The following is an 18,610-nucleotide window of genomic DNA, read 5'->3' on the forward strand; positions in this document are numbered from 1 at the left end:
CCCCCCCCCCCAAAAAAAAACTTAAAAAAAGAAAGAGATAAAGGGAAAAAAAGAATATACAAGTGATAATTCGTTTATTATCATCTTTGAATTGCCCATTACTTGCCAGTCAGTGTTCTTAACACTGGGATGTAGTAGTGAATAAAACAGAGTTGGTCTCCTTCCTCTGAACAGCTGGCTCCAGCTGTTTTTATAAATAGTTTAGTGAAACTCAGCCCCACCCAGCCACTGATACATATTGTCCCGGTTTTTACAGGGTTACAGTGGGAGTAACTGTGGCAGAAATGACACCTAGAATATTTGGTCCTTTTCAGAAAACACATTTGCCAATTTTTGGTCTAGAAGGTTACCTTCTGGGTGAGACACCTAGGTTCAAATTTTGTCCTCTTCTCTCTTTTTCTTGTTGTTGTTCAGTCACTCAGTTGTGTACGACCCTTTGTGACTTCATAGACTGCAGCACACCAGGCTTCCCTGTCCTTCACTATCTACCGGAGTTGACTCAAACTCACGTCCATTGAGTCGGTGATGCCATCCAACCATCTCATCCTCTGTCACCCACTCCTCCTCCTGCTCTCAATCTTCCCCAGTATCAGGGCCTTTTCCAATGAGTCAGCTCTTTGAATCAGGAGGCCAAAATATTGGAGCTTTAACTTCAGCTTCAGTCCTTCCAGTGAATATTCAGGACTGATTTCCTTTAGGATTGACTGGTTTGATCTCCTTGCTGTCCAAGGGACTTTCAAGAGTCTTCTCCAACATCACATTTCAAAAACATCAATTCTTTGGAGCTCTCTTTCTCTTAGACTTCTCAGTTAAGAGACGCAAAGCGATCAATTCTCACTCCGCACTCCAATGGGTATTTTTTGAGCTGGTTTGAATTGAGGGACACAGCGATGAATGAAATGATGTGCTTGGGATTTCACTGGTGATCCAGTGGTTAAGACTCTGTGCTTCCAATGCAGGGGGTGTGAGTTCCATCCCTGCTGGGGGAACTAAGATCCCATATGCAGCAGGGCATGACCAAAAACTAAAAAAATAAAACAAAACAACAACAACAAAACCTACGTAAGAAAAGAAAATGATGTGTTTTCATGGATTAACCCCCAGCATTTATAAGCTGATGGATCATGGACATTTGATGTGACCTTTGAACCTCTGTATGTATGTGTATACCCAGTTGCTCAGTCATGTCCAACTCTTTACAACCCTATGACTGTAGCCTGCCAGGCTCCTCTGTCCATGGGATTCTCAGGCAAGAATACTGGAGTGGGTTATCATTTCCTCCTCCAGGGGATCTTCCCAACCCAGGGATCAAACCCACATCTCTTTCACCTCCTGCATTGACAGGCGGGTTCTTTACCACTGCATCACCCAGGAAGCCCTTGGATCTGTTTGCTCATAGGTAAAACGAGGGCAGTAGTAGCTGTGTTGTGGAGATTTGCTGAGGTCGTGTCTGAAAAGCATTTAGCACAAAGTAAGTGTTGAAAGAGTGATGACAGGATTTCCACTGGTGAAAATGCAGAAATTTCCCAAAGACCCTCCTTTCTACGGTGATAACTAGAAGACCCCACACTTTTCAATAGGACTAGTCAAAGTGGTAAATGCAAGGAAGCCTCGAGGAGCTGGGTTTCAGAAATAAAAATGAGCCCTTCAGGGACTTCCCTGGCAGTCCAGTGGTTAAGACTCTGTGCTTCCACTGCAGGGAGTACAGGTTCAACCCCTGACCAGGGAACTGGGATCCCACATGCCATGTGGTGTGACTTTTTCTTTTTTTAATTAACAACAACAACAAAAACTCCTTGTAGGTGATCCAACAGCAGTTGCAGCTTCTATACGAGAGGACAGGCAGGCACAAGCTCTGGGTATGGACAGGCTTACATGGATGGAGAGGTGTTTTGGGGACAAGGTAAGTCAGCCAGTTCTTAGATGACAGAAGGAAGCATTCAAAATGGCGGCTGATCTGATCTGAGAGTGCTGGAGTCCAGACTTGGGGAGGAGAGCATCCTAGTGGAGAGATGAGTGGTATGTGATGTCAGAGCCCAAGTGAGGTAAGAAGGACAACAACAGGAGGGCCTGTCTACCTGGCCGGAGCGGGTGAGTGCCCAGTGCATCTACATAGTATAAGGGATGGTGATGGGAAAATGAGGTTGGCTATACATATGGTGGGATTGATGAAATGAGTAAATAAATGCACCCAGGATAATGAGAACCAGGTTTCCCACCATCAGAGAAGAGTGTTACAAAGATGAATGGAGTGGGAATTCCCTTGTGGCTTAGTGGTTAGGATTCCAGGCTTTCACTATCATGGCCCCAGTTCAGTCTCTGCTTGGGAAACTGAGATGCTGAAAACTGTGTGACCGAAAAAAAAAAAAAAAAAAGAATGGAGGGCAAATTAGAAATGAACTCTACTGTATTTAGTGTTGGTGTGAACTCATGGTTTTCAACATATGTGTGTGTGTGCTTAGTCGCTCAGTTGTTTCCAACTCTGTGATATATATAGAGAAATATGCCAACAAAGGTCCTTCTAGTCAAGGCTATGGTTTTTCCAGTGGTCATGTATGGATGTGAGAGTTGGACTATAAAGAAAGCTGAGTGCTGAAGAATTGATGCTTTTGAACTGTGGTGTTGGAGAAGACTCTTGAGAGTCCCTTGGACTGCAAGGAGATCCAACCAGTCCATCCTAAAGGAGATCAGTCCTGAGTGTTCATTGAAAGGACTGATGTTGAAGCTGAAACTCCAATACTTTGGTGACCTGATGCAAAGAGCGGATTCATTTGAAAAGACCCTGATGCTGGGAAAGACTGAAGGCAGGGGAAAAAGGGGCCAACAGAGGATGAGATGGCTGGATGGCATCACCGACTCAATGGACATGAGTTTGAGCAGGCTCTGGGACTTGGTGGTGGACAGGGAGGCCTGGCGTGCTGCAGTCCATGGGGTCGAAAAAGAGTTTGACATGACTGAGCGACTGAACTAACTGATAGAGAAATAAATGTGCATGTATCTGTTTTCTTGTCTGTCTACTCAGAGGTCCTGGGATTAATGACACCCTAATAATAACGATGCACTCAACACTCAGGTCTTGGTTCTGAATGTCATTCTCCACTTACAAGCAACCGGGTCTCTTTTGGAAAATGGGTGATTCCAGGGTTTGGGCAAGGAAAGCCTGATCAGCAAAAAACTGATAAGCACATGTTGAATGGACACAGAGCCAGAGTGAAAGGCTCCCACTAGCCAAATCAAAGACACTTTAACCATCAAAAAAACAGAAAGAAAGAAAAAAAAAAAAAGAAATGTCAGCAAAAATGGCAGAGTAAAAATTTTGCCCTTCCATGAAAGCAATGGAAAAACTGAAGAATTTGTCAGAATCAACACTTTTGGAACACTGGCAATCAACCAAAAGCTTACAGTAATTCAGGGAGTATTTAGACAAGAAATACGGCTGAATCTCAATAAAGAACAGTGAGCTTGGTGGAATTTTAACTCACCCTAGTCCCATTCCTCACTCTCCAACACAGAAATAGCTTTACAGACTCACAGACACAGAGAATAGATAGATTTGTGGTTGCCAAGGGGGTGGGGAGGATTGGGAATTTGGGATTAGCAGATGCAAACTATTATATATAGAATGAGTAAATAATAAGTTCCTACTGTAGAGCACAGGGAGCCTTATTCAATATCCTGTGACAAACCATAATGAAAGAGAATATGAAAAAGAATGTATATATGTGAATAACTGAACCACTTCCCTGTACAGCCGAAATTAACACAACATTGTAAATTGACTATACTTCGATAAAATAAAATTTAAAAACAAGATAGCCTTAAAAAATAACAGGTCACATTTCTGGTACAGGAAGAAAAACGGAGTCAGAGCTCTTATAAAGCCCTGTTCCCAAGGAATAGTATTACCTGATCTATCTAGTGGTTCCCTGGAAGACCACCCTTGAAAAGATTATCTTTCATTGACTTCACTCGAAGTTGCCCAATGCTAAAAACCTCTCCCCAGGGGGTGTCTGTCAAATATTTTAACATCACAGCTCCCTGAGGTGGTGGATAACAGCTGGGACAAATAATAACCTAACCAAACAGTCTTAAAAAGAAAAGTTAAGGAATGAGATGTCCCTAGGGACTTTGAAAGGGCTTTCCAGGTGGCTCAGTGGTAAAGAATTCACCTGCTAATGCAGGAGATGCAGAAAATAAGGGTTCCATCCCAGGGTCAGGGCAATCCCCTGGAGGAGGAAAGGCAACTCACTCTAGTATCCTTATTTGGGAAATCCCATGGACAGAGGAGCCTGGTGGGCTATATAGTCCGTGGGATTGCAGAGTTGGACATGACTGAGAGACTGAGCATGAACATAAGAGGCTTTGAAAAGCTCCAACATATTCCTGGGAATCTGGAAGGCTACATGCATGTGGAGGGCTGTGTGCATACTCAGGAAAGATCTGACAAGTTCCTAAGCTCTTAATTCTGGCTGACTTCAAGGCTCCAAGAAAGTGGGAAGTGGCAGATAAGGCTGGGTTGCAAGTTTCCTGACTGAGTGTTGACTGTGTGTCAAAACATACAGAGATCCTGGATGAAGACTGGGAGACTTTTAGTTTCAGATTTTCAAGGAAGTTTGTTCAATCACTTGCTAAACACCAAGCTAAGTAGAGATTTAAGTGATCGTACATGACAGAGAATAGAGACTTTGCAGAATTAATTCAGAAAAATCATTAAATCAACAAGAAACAACTACTATGGAAAATCACAATGGCAACAAACCTTCAGAAGGAGGTAGAATATGATATCCATAGTTGCCATATTATATTACAAGGTATACCTTGGAGGTACTGTGAATTTTGGTTCTAGCACAATAAAGCAAATACTGCAATGAAGCAAACCACATAAATTCTTTGGTTTTCCATTTCACATAAAAGTTAACACTGTAAATCAATTCTTCTTCTTTTTTTTTTTTTAAAAGAAGAAATTACTTAACATGAAAAAGATAGTAACAAAGGAACCGAGGAATAAAAAGGAAATAAGACATATGAAAAACAAATAGCAAAATGGCAGATAAAAAGTCTACCATATCAGTAATTATGTTAAATATAAAAGAGTTAAATTCTCCAACTAAAAGGTAGAGATTGACAGAAAGAATCAAACAGATGATCCCATTATATGCTGTCTACAAAAGACTCACTTTAAGATTAAGGGGAAAAGGATAGTTGTATATACTCAGTTGAATCAGATAGGGTCAGTATAGAAATAAATTGGAAGTTTGATACACAAAGTTTCAAAGTGACTATCTATATTATATTTAGTAGTTACAAAGGGGGAAAAAGTAACTGCCCTGTGTAGTGGTTAAGCAGGGATTCAGGGGTCAACTCCCAGCCCCACTGCTTTTGAGCTGTGTGACCTCAGGCAGTTCCTTGCCCTCTCGGTTTCCTCATCTATAAAGAAGGATAGTAACTACCTTTCTCATAGGGCTATTGTGAGAACTGTTAGACCACTGTGGTTAACGAGTCTGGATTTATTACTGGGGGCAGTGAGGGAGAACACACACCAAGGAGAATGGTTGGCACATGCTCAAGTGCTGTTATTACTGAGTACTTATCATTAGAATAAGCCGTTTATATCCATTACTAGTGCACTGTATTCAACCTCATCATTATAATGTGAAGCAGGATTGCTATCATCCAATCACTAAGTCCTGTCCAACTCTTTGTGACCCCATGAACTGTAGCACGCCAGGCTTCCTTGTCCTTCACTCTCTCCCAGACTTTGCTCAAACTCATGACCACTGAGTCAATGATGCCCTGCAACCATCTCCTCCTCTGTCACCTGCTTTTCCTGCCCTCAGTCTTTCTCAGCATCAGGGTCTTTCCTAGTGAGTCAGTTCTTCGCATCAGGTGTCCAGAGTGTTGGAGCTTCAGCTTCTGCATCAGTCCTTCCAAGGAATATTCAGGGTCAGTTTCCTTTAGGCAGGCTCATTGTCCCATTTCCCAGGTGAAGGAACTGGGGCTCTGGAAACATGAGGCTGAAGGTACCAGGGTTGGACAGGGGTTGGAATAGTGCCTTCTGGCTGCAAACTTGACTGCCCAGCCTCTGCCCCGCCCGAAGTGACCTCTCTTTAGTTGTGTCAGCCGCTTCACGGGTCCCCAGATTTTTCTGAGAGGAAGTGTTATCCCTATCGTGTTCCTCATTCTCTGTGAGTTGAGAAAGAACAGGTCTGAGGAGGGGCTACAGAGGGAAATACATGAGCTTATAAAAACCATAGTCCAGAGAAGTGTTGGGAAGAGGAACAGAAAGGGAAGAAGGATGGCAGAGATGTATGAACACAAGGAGCCAGATGACTCTGGTGAGGCTGGGCCCCCAGTCTGGGGTGATAGTGGGGATGACAGGGTCCCAGGCTCCTGATGGTGCTTGGGGCCTGGCAGCCAGCTTGCAACTCTGAGAGCAGGGCTCAGCCGACTTCCAAGTTCAAGTGCATGTGCTCTGTTCTGTCCAGAGGAGGAGACATTTGGGGGCCAGAGACTGGCTGAGAGACACCCTCGACCACTACACAGTTTGAGGAGCTTGTCAGGTACGGGAGTGCTTGGTTCAGGAGCAGGCAGCTAGGGGAACGGGGGCAGGCAGGGGGTGGAGTGGGGGCAGAGTCTGCCCCCAGCCCCGAGCCCCAGCCATCTGCTGGTCCTGCAGAGTGTCTGACCTGGGGCCCTCTGCTTCTCCTGCTGCTCCTCTTCGTCTCACTGGGCTTCTTCACGCTCCAGCTGACCACTCTGGTTCAAGGTGAGTGAGCATCTAGGGGCTTAGAGTCCTCGGTCCCTTTGGGTTTTCTCTCTGAGATGGTCTTTGCCCTTTTCCACAGTCCCTAGACCTGCTAGGGCTGGGTCGTGCGGGCTCTGTGTCACCTTCTGTGTGACCATGTGCCAGTAACTCTCCCTCTCTAAGTCTGCTTCCTTATTTGAAAGGTGGTTCATCCTCCCGGTGGGGAGACCTTGAAAGCAGATTTGGCTCAGGGTCAGTGCTTAAAGAGGGATTTCTCTGCTCCGTTGTAGTTTCCAGGATCCAGTGTCTGCAGAGAGATTCGGAAGACCGTGAGAACAACAGCCTGGATAAGTGGCTGGACACCAGGTTCCGGAGTCTGAGTAGGGAGGGGCTGTATGGCTGTGGACAAGCCACCACTGCCAGGGGTGGAGGAGAGAGGGCAGGAGTCAGGGAGGGGATCGGACCCCTGCAAGAGGTCCTGGTGAGCTGGCGATGTCGGGCAAGTCACTCTCTAAGCCTCAGTTTTCTCGTCTGTATGATGGGCTCTCTGGGTCACCTGACATCCACACACGATGTTCTCATGGGGCTCTCTGCACCACATACACAGTAGGTGCTTAATAATTGACGTCCTCTCCCTCCAGCTGAAGTTGCAGAGAAGCAGATGCAATCAAACCTGGAGAAGATCCTACAGCGCCTGACCCGGATGAATGCCACCCTGGGTAAGGGAACCACACCAAGGTCAAGAGGAAGTCACAGGATGGTGGGTGGGGGCTGGGCCACACCTGCTGCAGCTGCCAGGCTGAGGAGGGCAGAGCAGAGCTGGAATGTTCCTCATGGGTTTCTTGAGGAACTGACCTGACAGCTGAAGAGAAGGGCCTAGCCCTGGGTTCCGAAGATCTGGAGCCTAGGAGCCAAGCAATGTCTCTGTCCCAACTCCACTCCTCTTCCCCAGCTGGCCTGTGCCATCCTTGTCCTCAGAATTGGGAGTTTTTCGATGGAAGCTGCTACTTCTTCTCCTGGACCCAGAGTGACTGGAGATCTGCCGTCTCTGCCTGTCTGCTTATTGGGGCCCACCTAGTTATCATCGAGAGTACTGAGGAGGAGGTGGGCTGGGCAAGGTCTCCCGAGAGGCTGGGCCATATTGCCAGGTCAAGAAAGAACCTTCTGCTTCCCTCTTCTGCCCTCTGAGAGATGGGCAGCTGGGGGTTTGGCGGGGGGATGAGAGGTGAGATACAATCAAGGAAGGCTTCTGGGAGGAGGAATCATAATGGACTCAGGAAGGTCATGTGAGAGAAGAACATGGATGAGAGGAGCCCATGTATGGACAGGAAGGGAATTCAGAGTGCCCTTGAGGCCATATACAATGCATGTTAACTGAGACACAAGTCATATCCACATGTGTATTACATTAACACACATCCACAGCCTCCATGCACATGTTAACACATACAACTTGAGTAAGGCCTCTAGGCTAGACTGTGAGAAGAACTTCTGTGGGAGGTAGGGGTCCATGGAGATGTGGGCAGACATGGGATGTGTGGCGTCCAGGGATCTTCCTCCTGATACCCCTCTCCCCACCCACCCCCAGAAATTCCTGAACTTTTGGTATCCCAGAAATAATAAACCCACCTGGATCGGCCTCAGTGACCACCACAGTGAGGGTTCCTGGCGGTGGGTGGATGACAGTCCTGTCCAACTCAGGTAACCTCCCAGTGACAATGTCCCAGGAGAGGTGGGCAGGAACTCCAGACCAAGGGTGCTCAGACTCTGGACTGGAAAGCATCACCTGAGAAGCTTGGTGAAGATGCAGAGTGCTGCCTTCATCTGGGGGTAGGGGGTAGGAGTTGGGTGGGAGTCTGATTCTATACGTCTAGGTACAGGCCCAGGAATCTGCATTTAATTTTGTGTTAGTGTCATCACTCAGTTGTGTCAGGCTCTTTGCAACCCCATGGACTGTAGCCCACCAGGCTCCTCTGTTCATGGAATTCTCCAGGCAAGAGTACTGGAATGGGTACCCATTTTCTTCTCCAGGGAATCTTTCCAACCCCAGGGATTAAACCTGGGTCTCCCACATTGCAGGTAGAGTCTTTACCATCTGAGCCACCGGGGAAGCCCACATTTAACTTTCCCAGAACTGATTCTGGTGGATGTGGTGTTTGAACCCACATTTCAAAAACCCTGCCTCCGAATTCCTCACCAACCTCTGGCTGGTACTTGGCAATTTGCTGTCAAAGTCCAGGGACCAGGCCCTCCAAAATTGGGGGTGGGCACTGGGTGGAGTAGGGGTCTCATTGCACTGATGCGGTTCACAGCTTCTGGAAAAAAGGGGAGCCCAACAACCACGGAGATGAGGACTGTGTGGAACTGCACAACGATGGCTGGAATGATGGCAGATGTGTTACAGAAAACCCCTGGATCTGTGAGAAGCCCTCGGTTCCCTGCCCAGTCCTCTGAGGGCTGCTGCCTCCACCATCCCACCTCGCCCCGCCCCGCCCCACCCCCGATCCTGCCCGGTTAGCAGAGATCAGCCAACTGGAACATGCACTCCGAGGTTCCTCTTGGGCCCCACCCCTTTCTGTTTTCCCCTTTGGTGAATGCCCATCCCCTTAGTATTCAGAAGACTTTGAGATTCTCTAAGACCAATCTCTCCACAAGCTATAGACCATTTTTCTACATCTATCGATAGGCTCAGCTCCCCACTCTGTCCCACCATGATATCCCCCTAATAAAGTCATACCTTGCATTATGTGTCCCATTGAACTTATTTTTGTTCCTTTGCCACTGTTTGAGTCACTGTAGTTTGATAATCTGTTTGATGCACTGGAGGACATTGTCTTTTTTCAATACGCTTTTCTTTTTTGTGTAGTTGATACCGTTTTGTTTTGTTTTTTGACTGCACCACGTAGCGTGTGAGATCTTAGTTTCCTGACCAGGGATGGAACCTGTATTTCCCTCCCCCTGCATTGGAAGCATGGAGTCTTAACCACTGGACTGCCAGGGAAGTCCCCCAGATACAGTTTTTATTGAATTTAGTTAAATTATTTATGTTTGGCTGTGCTGGATCTTCGTTGCTGCATGCAGGCTTTCTCTAGCTGTGGTAAGTGGGGAATGGGATGGGGGGGTGCTACTCTTCACTGCAATACGCGGGCTTCTCATTGCAGTGGCTTCTTTTTGCAGAGCTTGGGCTGTAGGGCCCACAGGCTTCAGAAGTTGTGGCACACGGGCTTAGCTGCGCTTCGGCATGTGGATCTTCCCAGAGCAGGAATTGAAGCCCTGTCTCCTGCATTGGCAGGCAGACTCCCAACTACTGGACCACCAGGGAAGTCCCCAGATAGGGTTTTGAATCAGTTTGTAATTTTGGTTGGGAATATGCATATATACAATATGTATATGTTTATATGTGTCTGTCTAGCTATGTGTTCATTTATTCATGAACCAATTATTATTCAGGTACTTTGGTTTAAAAAATTTATTTTATTAATGTATACTTGATTTACAATGTTGTCTTAGTTTCTAGTGTACAGCAAAGTGATTTTATGCATATATATTTTTTTGTATTCTTTTCCATTATGGTTTTATTACAGGATATTGAATATATTACCCTGTGCTATACAGTAGGATCTTGTTGTTTATCTATTCTGTATATAACAGTTTGCATCTGCTAATCCCAAACTCCCAGTCTATCCCTTCCCCACCTACCCTCCCCTATTCAGGTACTTTAAAAATGTCCTTCAGTAAAGTTTTATGATTTTCTTCATATGAATCTGAAAAAACCCACTATTTCTAGGCATGTGTTTTGGCTTCCCCAGCGGCTCAGATGGTAAAGAATTGGCCTGCAATGCGGGAGACCTGGGTTTGATCCTTGGATTGGAAAGATCGCCTGGAGGAGGGCATGGCAACCCACTCCAGTATTCTTGCCTGGAGAATCCCCATGGACAGAGGAGCCTGGCAGGCTACAGTCCATAGAGTCCCAAAGAGTTGGACATGACTGAGTGACTAAGTACACATTGGCTTCCTATTGGTGCTGTAACAAATTATCACAAACTTAGTGGCTTCAGACAACACAAATGTGTTATCTTACGGTTCTGGAAGTCAGAAGTCCAAAATGGGTCTCGCGGGCTTGAAATCAAGTAGGGCTGCCTTCCTTTCTGAATATTCCTGGGGAGAATCTGCTTTCTTGCCTTTTCCAGTTTCTAGAGGCTGCCAGCAATTGTCGGCTGGGGGCTCCTTCCCTCCATCTGCAGAGCCAGCCATGACTCAGTCTTTCTCACCTTGTGTGGCTCAAACACTGCTTCTTCTGTTCCACATTTAAAAGACCCTGTGATTACATTGGTCCCACTGGATAAGCATAGGATTCCCAGGTGACTCAGCAGTAAAGAATCCGCCTGCAATGTAGGAGATGCAGAAGACGTAGTCTCGATCCTTGGGTTGGGAAGATCCCCTGGAGGAGGGCGTCCATTCCAATCCCACGGACAGAGCAGCCTGGCAGGCTATTCCATAAGATTGCAAAGAGTTGAACATGACTGAAGCGACTAAGCACACACACACACTGGATAAGCAGTCTAAACTCACTATTTTCAGATAAGTCAATTAAAGACCTTATTTCTATCTGTTATCTTAATTCCCACTTTTCCATTTCTCACATCCCCACTGCCTTATTCATGCCTCTCAGGTTCATCTCCCAAATAAACCACGCCTGAGTGTGGGGTCAGCTGGTGGGTAACCACTAAAGGCACAAACTCAATAGAAACGTTATGCTAAGATAAAATTTGTGAGTGAAATAAGCACTGGAGTGCAGTTATTTATTTTACTTTGTACTGTGAAATGATTTTAAGACTTAGAAGAAAAGTTGGGGAAATAGACATGAATTCCCAAATACTCTTCATCCACATTCCACCAATGTTAACATCTTACCAACCATAGTATAATGATCAAACCCAGGAAATGTCATGTTGATACACTATTATTAACCAAACTACAGAACTTATTTGGTCCTTTTCCTGGCTCAGGACGTCAAATCACATTTAATTGTCATTTCTTAGTCTCCTCCAATCTGTAATGGTCTAATCTTGTCCTGACCTTCATGCTCTTGTCATTTTTGATGAGTGCTGGTCAATGTTTCTGTACACTGTTCCTCAGATTGAGTTTGCCTGGTGTTTCCCCACCACCCTCCTGTTTGTGCATTTCATGCATGCTCAGGTGTGTCTGGCTCTTTGCAACCCTATGGACTTTGGCCCGCCAGGCTCCTCCATCCATGGGATTTTTCTAGGGAGGAATACTGGAGTGGGTTGCCATTTCCTCCTCCAGGGAATCTTCCTGATACAGGAATTGAAACTGCATTTCCTGCATCTCTTGCATTGACCCGCAGATTCTTTAGCACCTAGCCACCTGGGATTGGGACTTCCCAGGTGGCTCATATGGTAATGAATCCACTTGCAATCAGGAGCTGCAGGAGATAGGGAAGATCCTCTAGAGAAGGGTATGGCTATTCAAGCCACTATTTTTGCCTAGAGAATCACGTGGACAGAGGAGACTGGTGAGCTACAGTCCATGGGGTCCCAAAGAGTTGGACACCACTGAGTGACTAAGCACATGTGTGTGCGTGTGTACACATATATATATATATACACACACACACACATACATAGATTAAATTCCTTAATTTCTTGTACATGTTTGAAAGACAGCTGGGCTGGATATCAAATCCTTGGTTCATACTTTCATTCATTGAGTAATTTTTAATGTTCCTCCATTGTTGTATTGCTTTGAATATTAGCTTTGAAAAGTCTAATACCAGTATAATTCTTATGACTTCATAAATTTCTTGATTTGGAAGACCTTAAGAATTTTATCTTAATCTTCAAAATCAAGTAGCTTTTCCTATGTCAAATAGACATAGGAATATGCCTCAGAGTTGACGTTCTGGGCTACTTTCCCAGGTACCTAGTCAGCCCTCTCAATGTGTAATTTCAGGTGATTTTCTATTTCAGGAAAAAATTTTATTATGATTTTACTTCATTCATCTGGCTGTGTTGGGTCTTTCTTGTATCATGCAGGGTCTTTCATTGCAGCACACGGACTCTCCAACTATGGCTTGTGGGCTCAGTAGTTGTAGTGCCCAGGTAGAGTTGCTCCAAAGCAGTGGAATCTCAATTCCTCGACCAGGGATCAAACCCACATCCCTTGCATCACAAAATGAATTCTTAACCACTGGCATACCAGGGAAGTCCCATATGTTACCTTTTAAAAATTGATTAATTTTTGTTTTTGCCCGTGTGGCATGCACGGTCCTAGATCCCCCACCAGGGATTGAATCTATGGTCCCTCTAGGGGAAGTGTGGAGTCCCAATCACTGGACTGCCAAGGGATTCCCTATGACTTTAAATATTTGCTGTTTTGTTTTGTTTCTTCAAGGATCCCCAAAAGTGTGTATTTCTCCTTCAATGTCCAAAATTCCATTGCCGTTCATTTCTCCCCACCTCCGAAGCTTTTCTATTTCTTCCTCTTTATGTCATTGTCCCTCTCTCTGTTGTTTTTCTGTCTTTTTCCAACGTCTTTTTATTATACTTTCATTTGCGTTTATTCTCTCTTGGGTACCTTATTTAGTCTGCATTTCTGAAATAAGTTTGTCTTTTTCTGCCATATCTTTCCCTAGTTGATTCAAATATCTCTTCATCACATCAGTACTTGACTCTTTAGCTTTTGAATTAAAAAAAAAAATCTGGCTGCATTCTGCAGCCAGATCCCTGTTGGGATCTCAGTTACCCGACAGGGTTTCATCCCTGGTCAGGTGAAGTCTTAAACACTGGACCTGCATCAGAAGGTGAAGTCTTAAACACTGGACCACCAGGGAAATCCCTAGTTTTTAATTTTTGATGTATAGTGATTTTTCATATCTGAAATGTTTGTTGGATTACATTTGATTCTCTTTGGAGTGTTGACTTACGGTTTTCTTCTACTTCCTGATTCCACTTCAGAGGAACTTTTTCCTTTGTTAATTTTGTCTGTATTTTCATTCTGTGCTGTGCTTAGTTGCTCAGTCATGTCTGATTCTCTGTGATGCCATGGACTGTAGCCTGCCAGGCTCCTCTGTCCATGGGGATTCTCCAGGCAAGAATACTGGAGTGGGTAGCCATGCCCTTCTCCAGGGGATCTTCCCAACCCAGGGATCAAACCCATGTCTCCCACATTGCAGGTAGATTCTTTACCATCTGAGTCACCAGGGAAGCCCAATAGACATCATAAAACCAAATTTTAGAAAGTTGAATTAAACACACACACACACTAACACATATATAATGTCTACAAGAACAAATCAGGTTGTTACTCGATCTGATTAGATACTATTTGAGAACTTTCTGGATATCAATAAAAGCCTTAACTCTGTCAGAAATCTTTTTCTTTTCCTTCCTTTTTCTCGAGGTGCTTCCAATTACTCTCTCTGAATTTACTTTTGTCCTTTTGTTCAGATGGGCAGCTCGATGGTCCCCACTTATGCCAATGCAGCAAAATCGACTTAATTTAGTGGATTTTGTTTGTGTTTGTTCTGTTGGTGGCAGAAATAGGAGGGGAGACCTGAATTTTTAAAAAATGCATTGGAATATTATTGATTTACAATGTTGTGTTAGTTTCAGGCGTACAGCAAAGTGAATCAGTTATACATATACATACGTCCACTATTTTTAAGATTCTTTTCCCATATGGGTCATTACATACTACTGAATAGAGTTCCCTGTGCTGCACAGTAGGTCTTTCTTAACTATCATTTTTTTTAATTCAAACTTTTAATGAGTTTGTTTTTATTTAAGTTTTTCATTTTTTGGCCGTGCTGGGTCTTATTTGCTGCACTTGGGCTTTCTCTAGCTGCAGTGAGTAAGGACTACTCTCTAATTGCCGTGCCCAGGCTTCTCATATGTGGTGGCTTCTCTTTGATGTGGAGCATGGGCTCCAGAGTGTGGGCTCAGTAGTAGTGGTGCATGGGCTGAGCTGTCTCAGTAGTAGTGGTGCATGGGCTGAGCTGTCTCAGTAGTAGTGGTGCATGGGCTGAGCTGTCTCAGTAGTAGTGGTGCATGGGCTGAGCTGTCTCAGTAGTAGTGGTGCATGGGCTGAGCTGTCTCAGTAGTAGTGGTGCATGGGCTGAGCTGTCTCAGTAGTAGTGGTGCATGGGCTGAGCTGTCTCAGTAGTAGTGGTGCATGGGCTGAGCTGTCTCAGTAGTAGTGGTGCATGGGCTGAGCTGTCTCAGTAGTAGTGGTGCATGGGCTGAGCTGTCCCATGGCATGTGGGATCTTCCTGGACCAGGGATGGAACTTGTGTTCTCTGTATTGGTAGGTTAACTCTTTACCCACTGTGCCATCAGGGAAGTTCCTTGCTATTTTTTGATTGAGTTTTTTTTTTTTTTTAAATATTGAGCTGCCTGAGCTATTATTATATTTTGGAGATTAATCTCATGTCTGTTGCTTCTTTTGCAAATATTTTTTCCCATTCCCAGGGCTTACTTTTTATTTTGTTTACTGTTTCCTGTGCTGTGCAAAGCTTTTAAGCTTAATTAGGTCTCATTTGTTTATTTTTGCTTTTATTTTCATCACTCCAGAAAGTATATCAATAACACCTTGCTGCAATTTATGTCAGAGTGTTCTGCCTATGTTTTTCTCTAAGAGTTTTATAATGTCCCATCTTGCATTTAGGTCTTCAATTCATTTTGAGTTTACTTTTGCATATGGTGTTAGGGAGTGTTCTAAGTTTCATTTTTTACATGTAGCTGTCCAGTTTTCTCAGCATCATTTATTGAAGAGACTGTCTTTTCTCCATTGTATATTCTTATCTCCTTCGTTATAGATTAGGTGATCATAGGTGCATGGGTTTATCTCTGGACTTTCTATTATGTTCCATTGATCTACATTTCTATTTTTGTGCCAGTACCATACTGTTTTGATTACTGTAGCTTTGTAATATAGCCTGAAGCTCAGGAAGCCTGATTGCCCCATCTCTGTTATTCTTTCTCAAGATAAAGCAGGTATTTTTAAATTATCTCCATGTTCAGGACTGAAACTGAGCAGGACCCTGTGGGGCCCATGGGTGCAGAAGCCTTTTTTTCATTAGAAAAGACCCTGATGCTGGGGAAGATTGAAGACAAGAGGAGAAGGGGGTGACAGAGGACAAGATGGTTGGATGGAATCACTGACTCAATGGACATGAGTTTGAGCAAGCTCTGGGAGATGGTGAAGGACAGGAAGCCTGGTGTGCTGCAGTTCATGGGGTCTCAAGAGTCGGACACAGCTGAGCAACTGAACAGCAGTAACATAATAACAGCAGAAATAGGAGTGAAAGAATGAGTGAGTGATTAATTGGTGTGGCTCACTGTAAGTTCTTTTTTACAGTGGTCCTCGGCAGATCAGAGATGCTGTTTCTGACCCCATTCTCATCCATCTCTACCTTCTGTTGACTTAAAAATTAGTCAAAATCTAAAAGTTAAGAGTTACGTTTTATTCCGTGGGAATTTTTAGGACTTCAAGGCCAGGAGGCAGCATCTCAAGTAGGCTTGAAAGAGCTGCTCCAGGGAGGTGAGGAGAGGAGCCAGATTATATAGAAGTGTTGCAACAAAGGGTCAGTAGTCTAAACATCAGAAGATTATTGTTAATTAAAGAAAACCAGATATCCCAGGTTAAGGAATTTAGTGCTTACCTATGCATGGTAAGATGCAAGAGTCTAGGCTCATTGAAAATCATTCCTTCCATATGCATCTCAGCTGTCTGGAGCCAGTATCCTGTGTTTTCACATCTTGCACTCCCTTGGGGCTCACAATGGAGAGTGGCTGCAGTCTAATGGCTGTCGGATCACAGGTATTGTTCTCTTCCCGGTTGCCCTGGAAGGCTCCAATTGCTGATGACTGTGACACCCTTGTTTATTGATATGGCAAGAAATACTCCATTTCTCACTTCTGTGGTCTCAGCTTCATCCCATGGTATAAGTTGACTATGTAACTCAGCTTGGGACTTAGACCCACAAGGGATTCTCCAGGCAAGAATGCTGTAGTGGGTTGCCATGCCCTCCTGCAGGGGATCTTCCCAACCCAGGGACTGAACCCAAGCCTCTTAAGTCTCCTGCATTGCAGGTGTATTCTTTATCACTGAGCCACTGAGGAAGCCCCATAGCTGCTTTATAATGTTGTGTTAATTCATAAGTAAGACATTTCTGTGGGTTCCCAGAAATTCTCACTTATCAAAAGAAGAAATTTTTATCCCGTTCTTTGTTTATCTCAGCATTTGTTTTGTGTGTGTGGGTGTGTGTGTGTTTTAAGAAGAATGAGCATTGAATAGATATATTTTGTAACTGCAATGTGGAAAGGTCAAAAATAAATTGTGGAAGGATGTATCCCACATGGTACTGTTTAGACAAAGTTTTCAGATGTATGAAACAATCCAATAAATTGTTTAAATGCACACATGATTCAGATATGATTTAATATGAGAAACACAAAGTTTGGGAGGGCATCTTCTTTGGGGAAGGAAGGAGAGAAATAAAACCAGAGTGGTATATGAGACTATCAGCTACAATTTATTTACTTTTAAGAAGATCTCAAAAACACAAAGAAGTCAGTACTTGATAAAGCTGAGTAGAAGGCAAGGGGGTTTTCATATTTAACCTTTGTACATGCTTAGTTTTTTTAATAATAAAAAGGCAAAGCCAAAAGTAACATCAGCGACCAAAGCACAAGATATGCTTTGCACCAAACCAGGTACCCTGGTCAATAGTGAGCTTCTCATCTTTGGCAAGAATGGAAATCAGAGTGGTCTTGGCCTTGGGACTGAACCTTGTGACTTTCACCTTGCGAACTCAGTCACTTTAGACTCTTTGTGACCCTAGGGACCATAGCTCACCAGTCTCTTCTGTCCATGGGCTTTTCCAGGTAATACTGGAGTGGATTGCTGGACCGTCCTCCAGGGGGTCTTCCCAAGCCAGGGATCAAACCAGAGCCTCTTGCGTCTCCTGCATTGTAGGCAGATTCTTTACTGCTGAGCTACCTGGGGAAGTCTGACTTTCACCTTCCTCCCACACTAATCCAAACCCCCTGTCTCCATGATCCAAGTCCCTTTACAATCTGGCCCCAGCTGGCACCCCAGCCTCAGATTACCACTCTGACTTAGTCTCAGCTTCTCTGAAGAGTCCTGTGGCCTCTCTCCTCCCAATCTTAGCAAATATTAATATCATGCTCTCTCATCCTCTGGAATAATTCTGGTTTTTTCTTCAGGCAACACCTCCTCCTGGAAGCCCCACCAGATCCTCTAGGCTGAGTCAGATGCTTCTAGGGGTTCTCCTAGTCTCCTGTGCTTCCTAGACTCATCACATTGTTTTCAAGGCCCTGGTCACATGTTTCCCATCTCCTTGCTCTCTCTCTCCCACTCCAAGGATGAGTCTCCATTCCCTTCCCTGGGTGGGGGACAGGGCTAGAAGTTAGAGGGCTGTGGCTGATCTTGTGCCTGGGACCTCCCTTCCCTTTGAACTTTCCCTGTGGGAAAATTCTGAGTACAGGACAGGGAGTGGGCAGCCTCTGGTTGCCTGGTAGTGGTGCACATCTCCCCTCTTCTGCTGCCACTCCCCAAAAGTAGCCTCAGCTACAGGTGTGTACAACAGAGATCCACTTTCCTGTCTCCTTGCCTTAGCCTTGGCTGTGCCCTCTGACTGTTCCTTTCTCTGTCAGCAGTGCACAAGTTCTTGGTGGCCCTGTTGCAATGCTACTTCTTTCAGAAAACTTCCTCTAATGCCCCCCATATGTGTGTGTCAGTCGCTCAGTCGTGTCGACTCTTTGCAACCCCATGGACTGTAGCCCGCCAAGCTCCTCTGTCCATGGGATTTTCCAGGCCAAG

The 18,610-nt window shown here is 44.8% G+C and overlaps 1 protein-coding gene across 1 annotated transcript; it reads left to right on the forward strand.

Annotated features, from left to right (window-relative positions):
* The first annotated feature begins 6,217 nt into the window (after window positions 1-6,217).
* Window positions 6,218-9,491, forward strand: CD209 (CD209 molecule). The gene is made up of 8 exons (XM_027547567.1): window positions 6,218-6,335; window positions 6,486-6,560; window positions 6,677-6,766; window positions 7,036-7,125; window positions 7,387-7,464; window positions 7,698-7,849; window positions 8,334-8,446; window positions 9,058-9,491. Exons 1-8 carry the CDS (start codon window positions 6,296-6,298, stop codon window positions 9,197-9,199), a joined length of 780 nt encoding a protein of 259 aa, XP_027403368.1. The 5' UTR covers window positions 6,218-6,295; the 3' UTR covers window positions 9,200-9,491.
* The last annotated feature ends 9,119 nt before the right edge of the window (window positions 9,492-18,610 follow it).

The sequence above is a fragment of the Bos indicus x Bos taurus genome, chromosome 7 (genome assembly GCF_003369695.1).
Source record: "Bos indicus x Bos taurus breed Angus x Brahman F1 hybrid chromosome 7, Bos_hybrid_MaternalHap_v2.0, whole genome shotgun sequence".
NCBI classification, from domain to species: Eukaryota; Metazoa; Chordata; class Mammalia; order Artiodactyla; family Bovidae; genus Bos; species Bos indicus x Bos taurus.

Excerpts from the sequence above, each read along its gene's own strand:
- CD209 (XM_027547567.1), top strand. The coding sequence starts at position 6,296 with ATGGCAGAGATGTATGAACACAAGGAGCCAGATGACTCTG. Across the intron at positions 7,465-7,697 it reads CCGGATGAATGCCACCCTGG|CTGGCCTGTGCCATCCTTGT; the intron begins GTAAGGGAACCA and ends CCTCTTCCCCAG. Across the intron at positions 7,850-8,333 it reads TCGAGAGTACTGAGGAGGAG|AAATTCCTGAACTTTTGGTA; the intron begins GTGGGCTGGGCA and ends ACCCACCCCCAG.